This window comes from Copadichromis virginalis, linkage group LG14 (genome assembly GCF_057382275.1).
Source record: "Copadichromis virginalis isolate Kocher_CV1m ecotype Utaka linkage group LG14, C_Virginalis_male_GT1.1, whole genome shotgun sequence".
NCBI lineage: Eukaryota > Metazoa > Chordata > Actinopteri > Cichliformes > Cichlidae > Copadichromis > Copadichromis virginalis.
This window is the reverse complement of record NC_140631.1, coordinates 28,489,989-28,497,883: the sequence shown is the minus strand read 5'-3', so window position 1 is coordinate 28,497,883 and position 7,895 is coordinate 28,489,989. Positions and strand designations below refer to the sequence as shown.

Below are 7,895 nucleotides of genomic sequence, written 5' to 3'. Positions count from 1 at the left end.
AAAAATTGGCAAGGCGACCGATGAGGACCGTCTAGCCGTGACAAATACGGTACATGGAAAACGCAAACCAGCGATTGTCATCTTTTAGACTGTGCTGCACACTAAATTTTAACAATGGATACACATAGAGGCTTCTTGAAAATTAAAACAAACAAGATAGAGAATTATAGATACTCTTACTGATTTTACCTTCATTTGCATATTATTCAAATCAAAACCTTCCCGAGTTTTACAGAACAATATAAAAGCATGTCATGATGAATGTGTGAATGACTCAATAACCTTTAGCTATCACTAACTTGGTATGGTTTCTTGTTTGAATAAGTGATTAAAATGCATCAAAAAGGAGAAGTAGTTTCTATAAAGACAGTATCAATTGGAGTGTATCCTGCTGACAGCTTCTTTCTATTCTGACAGGATGGTGACAAACTAATTATGTACAAATGATCAAATTAAAATCCCATTTTACCACATTCATTTTTCAGAGTGAATTTGGTGCCTTCTTCCCCATCATGTATTTCTTTGTATTCTTCTCAGGTTTCATTAAGATTATATAACATTTGGGTATGAAGATGCAAATTAGCAGTCCAAAACTGGAAGCAAGTATGGCAAAAATTTCTACAGCAACACTGAACTTCCCTGGGGAGCTGACATATGATGGGACAAATGTAATCCATACTGCACAGAATATCAGCATGCTGAAAGTGATAAACTTGGCTTCGTTGAAATTATCGGGTAGCTTTCGAGCTAAAAATGCAAAAATAAAACATAAAATAGCCAGAAGTCCTATATAACCAAGCACAGCCCAAAAGCCCACAACTGAGCCAAGAGCACACTCCAATGTGATCTTGTCTTTGATTTCCTTAAAATTCTTAAATGGAAAAGGAGGAGAAGTTGTTAACCAAATGATACATATGTTAACTTGTATAAGAGTAAATGCTGTAACACAGAGTCTCTGCTGTGTCTGCCCAAACCATTTTTTAACATTACTACCTGGACGTGTAGCTCTGAAGGCCATTAAAACAACCATTGTTTTTCCCAGAAGACAAGAGATACAGAGGACAAAGGTGATGCCAAATGCTACATGGCGGAACATGCAGGACCAATCAGAGGGCTGACCAATGAAGGTCAGAGAACACAGGAAGCACAGAATTAAGGAGAAGAGCAGCAGGAAGCTCAGTTCAGAGTTGTTTGCCCTGACAATAGGAGTTTTCCTGTACTTGAAGAAAATAAGTATCACACCAATTGTCATGCATGCCCCAAATAAAGATGCTGCAGTCAGCAGTGCACCCATAATGTCTTCATATGATAGAAACACCACTTCCTTCTTTATACAGGCATCTCTTCTTTCATTTGACCAAAACTCAGGGAGACATCTCACACAGGTGATAGAATCTGGAAATTAATATTGAAGCAGATGTTACATTTACTCAGTACAGTTTTGTATGCCTCTGCCATGATATATTCAACTGGTGCTTTAGAATTAGAAGTTGAAAAACAACATTATTATTGAATGACTGCTACACTGTTTTGTGATCATCTCATCAGAGAATATGAATGTGGTACTCTTTTCCCCAGCATTATAAAGGAGTATGCATATATATATATATATATATATATATATATATATATATATATATATATATATATAGAGAGAGAGAGAGAGAGAGAGAGAGAGAGAGAGAGAGAGAGATCCAAGAAAGAGGAGGAAGAGGAGGAACCATCGTAGAAGAATAGGCCCCTACACAATATGTATGATGGCAAACAGAGGAAGTGGCTGACATCCAGAAATTCTACCAGTGCCTGGAAAAAGCTGGATTGAAAGACAGTACAGAGGCACTAACCATGGCAGCAGAGGAACAAGCTCTGAGCACAAGATCCATAGAGGCTGGGGTCTATCACACCAGGCAAGACCCCAGGTGCAAGTTGTAAAGATGCTCCTGAGACAATCCAGCACATAACAGCATGATGCATGTTGCTAGCTGGCAGGGCATACATGGAACGCAGTAACCAAGTGGCTGGCATAATATACAGAAACATCTGTGCCGAGTATGGTCTGCAAGTCCCAAGGTCAAATTGGGAGAAACCCCCTCGAGAATGACCGAGTTAAGATTCTGTGGGGCTTTTAGATACAGATGGACAAAATGGAGATGGCTAACCAACCTGACATTGTAGTGGTAGACAAGCAGAAGAAGACAGCTGTAGTCATAGACATAGCGTGCTGATAGCACTACATGTTATACACCCCCCTTGGTTGATGATGTTGTTAATTCTATGTTGTCACCTGCTCCTCTATTCTGGACACAGTGGCCCCAGTAAAGTTGAAAAGTCCCAGATCTTCATCTTAACCTTAGTTAAATGACTCTATATAAGCCTTGCGATGTGTCTTTCGTCCATCTGAGAGGAATTGTAAAAAAGACAATCTTCAAGTATCCCTTGACACTCTACGCAGGAACCGTTCTATATACCAGGACTCTGTTAAGACAGCTATAGCATTTTTCCTGTTGGATATTATTATAACTAATAGTCATAACCCCCGAATCCTGTTCAAGATCTTTAACTCTGTGATCGATCCTTGTCCTGGAATGTTGGATTTGGCCTCCCCAGCTCTCTGTGAGCAATTTTTAAATAATTTTACAAGAAAAATTGTATTGTTATGGGCCTCACTTTTACACCCTTCTGTGGTGAATCCTCTTCCTACTTCAAGATTTCTGTCGACTTTTTATCAGTTTGAGCCAATCCCACTCTCCAACCTCAAGAGATTAATTGAACAGCTGAGAAGTTCAAATTCTGTACATGACATTCTCCCCTCCTGCATTATTAAGGATGGTTTTGATGTAATGGGGCCTTACATTCTATCTTTGATGGACCTATCAGTACTGGTGGGCTGTCTCCCAACTGCTTTTAAACACACAATAGTGCAACCTGTTCTAAAAAAAAACCCAGCCTTGACCACAATGAACTTGCGAACTATAGACCGATCTCCAAACTCCCGTTCTTATTTAAAGTTTTAGAGAAAATTGTCTTTTTGCAACTACAGGCCTACTTAAACACAAATATTGGTGACAAATTTCAGTCTGGTTTTAAACTACGCTACAGTACTGAAACAGCTCTGCTGAGGGTCTTCTACAATCTTCTTTTAATTACTGACTCAGGTTGCCCTGCTTTTTTAATTTTATTGGACTTGTCTTTAGCTTTTGACATGGTGGACCATAATATTCTTTTAAAGAAGCTAGAATATGCTTTAGGCATTAAGGGTTCTGCCCTTAACTGGTTTAAGGTCTTTTTCTGTGAAGATGGGATGTTATTCATCCACCATGGCTCCTCTTTGTTGTGGCCCCAGGGGTCTGTGCTGGGCTCTTTGTTGTTTTCTTTGTACCTGCTATCTCTGGGCTCTATTTTTGATATAAAATCGCTTACCACTATTATGCTGACGACATTCAAATTTATTTTCAATTGACTGATGATTTGTCATTTTCACTGGACTGCTTGTTAGATTGCATGAAAGAGGTCAAAGATTGAGTGTCAGCCAATTTTCTTATTTTGAATGAAAGGAAAACTGAGATTGTGGTGTTTGATAGTCATATCCCTCAGGACCAGTTAGCCTTTCTATTTGGGCCACTTGCCATCTTCCTCTCTGACACTGTAAGCAATCTAGGTGTTTTCCTGGACAGTTCATTTAAGCTCGATAAACAAGTGTCCCCAGTAGTCAAATCTGGCTTTTATCAATTGCGCCAAATCGCTAAAGCCAAACATTTTATACCGTGCAACAATCTTGAAAAACTTAAACACATTTTTGTGACTTCCAGATTAAACTACTGCAATTCCCTTTACTTTGGTCTTCAATCCGTACACCTTCATAGACTTCAGCTTGTTCAAAATGCTGGGGCTCGTCTCCAACCTGAACCCAAAAATTTGCTTCCATTGCTCCAGTTCTTGCTGACTTACATTGGCTACCCATCAAATATCGTATTGATTTTAAAATCTTGTTGCTTACCTTTAAAATTTTAAATAATGTTGCTCCTAGCAATCTTGCCGACCTTCTTAGCTTGTATACTCAAGCATTAAGATCATCTGGTCAACTACTCCTGGTCCAACCTAGGTCCTGCCTAAAGACCAGGGGCGATGGTGCTTTTGTCTCAGCTGCCTCTGGAATAGTCTTCCTGTTACTATTCGTGCCTTGGACTCTGTTCAATCTTTCAAAACATGGTTGAAAACGTACCTAATTAATTTGGCATTCCCCACTAGCTAATGCTCTTATCTAATCTATTTTAACCTTTTACTGCATTATTCCTGATTCTCCTAGATAATATTTTATATTTTGAATTGACCCTATCTCTGAACTGAGGCCCGATATCTATTTTATTTTGCCCACACTCCTGGTTTAATTAGTGCTTCCTGTCTGTTAGTATTAGTACTGGTGCTTGTTTTGTACTTGTTTTGTTTTGTTAATGTTTTATATCAATGATTTATTGCATTATTGTGAAGCACTTTGGTCTACCTTTGGTTTTAAATGTGCTATATAAATAAAATTGTATTGTATTGCATTGTAAGGAACATGAGAAACTGGACCAAGGTATCAGAGAAGAGCTCAAGAAGATGTGGAGGGTGAAGGTAACAGTGGTCCCAGTGGTAATCGGAGTGTTAGGTGCAGTGACTCCCAAGCTAGGTGAGTGGCTCCAGCAGATGCCAGGAACAACATCCGAGATCTCTGTCCAGAAGAGCGCAGTCCTAAGAACAGCAAAGATACTGCGCAGGACTCTCAAGCCCCACACGTCCTGTAGAGGACCCGAACTTGAAGCATAGACCACCCACAGGGGAAGGAGGTAGCACGAAGTTGGACTAGCTGGTATATAAGGTAGCACGTTTTATTACAGCTCAGTACTAAAGTGGTAATAGTAGGGTAGTAATTCAGTAGTAATTCAGCAGTTATTACTTGGAAACTGCCCTGTTAACCTACTATTACCACTCTATTACTGAGCTGTATTTCTACAGTATTACACCTAATTTTTGAGCCCTTATGATTCAATAACATAAATTCCAGCATAATATTACTTTACTGTAATCAGTGTTGCTACAATGATAATACTTTGATGTTATGTGGTTATCAATTTATAACCAAGCTGTAATAGAAAGTGCAAGGAGATATACTAATCTGTGGCAATGAGTTAAATATTTTCAAATATTTTAATCAGGCATTCTAGATGGAGGTTATCTCTGCATGAAAACATTAATCAAAATGATTAAATAGTTCTTGTATGGCCTTCCTACATATGTAGCATTGCTTTGCAACACACCAAAGTTAAAATGAAATATAACCACACCTGTAACGTTGCTGATTTCTCCCTCTGCACATCTTATACAGTCATAGCAGCAAACAGGCCTTCCTTTCTGGAGAACTTTGCGTGTTCCTGGGGGACATTTCTCACTGCAAACTGACACAGGAACCTGGATAATCAATAAATTTTAAATGTGTATAGACATAGAAAAAAATGTCTCTTTGATGTTCTTAGTCAAAAAAGCCCCTCTTAATCTTGATGCATCAAAACCAAAATAAACAAAGTATGTAAATATGTATAAAATGAAAAAAAGAACAAAAACATAAAAACAATGAAATTGTACGATAGCTTACCTGCTTTGAGTTTCTTGCCCAAATTAAATACTTGTTTTGCAGATTTAGCTGTTTTTCTTGAACTAATGATGGATTATAAAGACCAACTGTGACAAACTCCACAACGCCGTTTTCTTTTGGCTGCCAATTTATAATGTCATACTTTGCTGCTGGATCTCCATTCTCATCAAAGTGAACCTCATCTCCTTCCTTAGTTGTGAAATGGATCTTTCGTATGTGTTGCAGAACCTAAGAAATATGTTATGACTCAATTTATTGCGTGACAAAGATTTTGCACACCTACTGACTGAAAAATATACAGAAGAACTGCAAAATGAAGTTCTTGAAAATATTTTTAACTAAAATATCTTTTTAATAATGTATCTTAATGTGAACATTGTAATGTAAATTACTAAAAATCTCACCGTGAATGGATCTAGCTGCACATTTTTGTTACATGTTTTATTACAGCTGAGGATATTGTGAAGTGCATGGGCCACTGCATACACTCCTTTGTAGACATTGTTAAAGAGAGGCATGAGAGACATGTCAATGAAGCTATTTTGAACTCCAGTCATATCTTCATGTCCAGTACACTCTCTCTGAATGTCTGATGATGACTTCAACTCCTTAAACTTACAACTAAATAATGTCTCCCAGAACTCAGTAAACAGTTCATTGTTTGATGAATTCAGCGGCTTCTCATTCAGTACGAACTCTCTCAGGCCAGTGACATGTGCTTTAGGAATGGAAAGACCTATGGCACCATCCAGTATGTGATGTGTGTCCATTTCTGCAGTTCGTGAATCAAATATCCAAGTCTCACTGCCTATCCACTGATACCCAGACAAGTTATGGTATGACAACTCTCGTAGCAGCACATGAAAATCTGCACGGGCAAGGAATGTAACAATCACCTTGGAGGTTGAAGCCTTTATAATGTCAATTATCCTTTGTATCTTGGCAGATGGATCTGTTCTAAAGAAAGATACTGAATACTCCAGACAGATGCCCAGCTGCTGTGCAGTTTCTGTGAATGTGGCCATGCCATTATTTCCATAATCACTGTTTGTTCTGATAGCTCCAACCCAAGTCCATCCAAAATACTTGACCAAATGGGCCAGGGCTCTGCTCTGGTAGTAGTCACTGGGTATTGTTCTGAGGAAGGATGGGTACTTGGTTTTGTCACTGAGACAAGCACATGTAGCAAAGTAGCTGATCTAGAATAAAAAATGAAAAACTTATAAATGAAAAAGACACAAGATGAAAAAAAAATGAAATGGTTAAAAATAAAAGATTCTGTATTACTGTAAAAATACAAAAATGACAATTCCCCTCAGTACTGAGTACATAAAATGTACCAGGCAAAGCTTTGATCTAAGAAAATAAAATATTTTTTAAAAGTATTCAAAGATTTAAAAAAAAGATTAAATATATAAAATACCCACCACTGGTATAAAAAAAGGTCCGATGACAGTAGATACTGCTCTGGTTGTAGAAGAAGAGGTCGCTCCTATAATGGCCTGCACATGTGCAGGTCTGGTACACGGTGTCTTTGACGGTACAGACACAATTTCATTACCATTAGCTAAAGCCAGGGTAACTCCTGCACTTCTGGCATCAGATCCACAATCATCATAGATTTTATAGCCCAGAGTGACTACCGGCAGTAGGTCTGTGCTGTTATTAATTTCCTCAATGGCAAAAAGCATAGCCTGGGCAAACTGCAAATCTCTGAAATTTAAACTTAATTGAGACAAACATTTAGGAATAATTAGCATTGCATTGTGTTCCTTAAAACAGACACAAATATTTATGGATTAATGTTTAAATAGAAACAAAACCATTTCGTGTGAAAAGGACTTTAAACAACTGAGAAAATCAAAATACATTTTACTCTTCTTTTGATTCCCAACAGATTCCTTAAATGTAAATGGATTTGTATCTTGTCATTTACCTGATACATTGTAGTGCCAGAGGTTTGATCATGTAGGTATCTGTTCTGTCTTTCCAGCTTGCGTGAAAAGAGAACACCCCACCCAGTATAATATCTCCATTCTTAGATAGCAGTGGTTTCTCAGGATCTCCTCTACGCCTGCACACTGGCTCCTCAGCAGAAGAGGCAGATGCCACTAACAGCAGTTGCAGAAGTGCCCATCCCTTTTCAGGCCATCTTTGTGTTGATGCCATTACTTGAGCTAAACCACTTAGTGGCATTAGAGTACTGTAATGAAGATGAAATAGTTATTCTGGTATTTATACCTTTTGGTGCAGCATAAGAAAT

The 7,895-nt window shown here is 38.2% G+C and overlaps 1 protein-coding gene across 1 annotated transcript; it reads right to left on the bottom strand.

Moving 5' to 3' along the window:
- Window positions 1-481: 481 nt before the first annotated feature.
- LOC146694172 (extracellular calcium-sensing receptor-like) lies at window positions 482-7,338 on the bottom strand. The gene is made up of 5 exons (XM_085430311.1): window positions 7,060-7,338; window positions 6,037-6,831; window positions 5,633-5,860; window positions 5,325-5,448; window positions 482-1,395 (listed from the first exon to the last, which is right to left on the bottom strand). The coding sequence occupies exons 1-5, from the start codon at window positions 7,321-7,323 to the stop codon at window positions 482-484; spliced, it is 2,325 nt and encodes a 774-aa protein (XP_085286437.1). The 5' UTR covers window positions 7,324-7,338.
- Window positions 7,339-7,895: the final 557 nt, after the last annotated feature.

Excerpts from the sequence above, each read along its gene's own strand:
- LOC146694172 (XM_085430311.1), bottom strand. The coding sequence starts at position 7,323 with ATGCTTTTTGCCATTGAGGAAATTAATAACAGCACAGACCTACTGCCG. Across the intron at positions 5,861-6,036 it reads TGCAGCTAGATCCATTCACG|GTTCTGCAACACATACGAAA; the intron begins GTGAGATTTTTA and ends CATATTTCTTAG. Across the intron at positions 1,396-5,324 it reads AGAAATCAGCAACGTTACAG|ATTCTATCACCTGTGTGAGA; the intron begins GTGTGGTTATAT and ends ATTAATTTCCAG.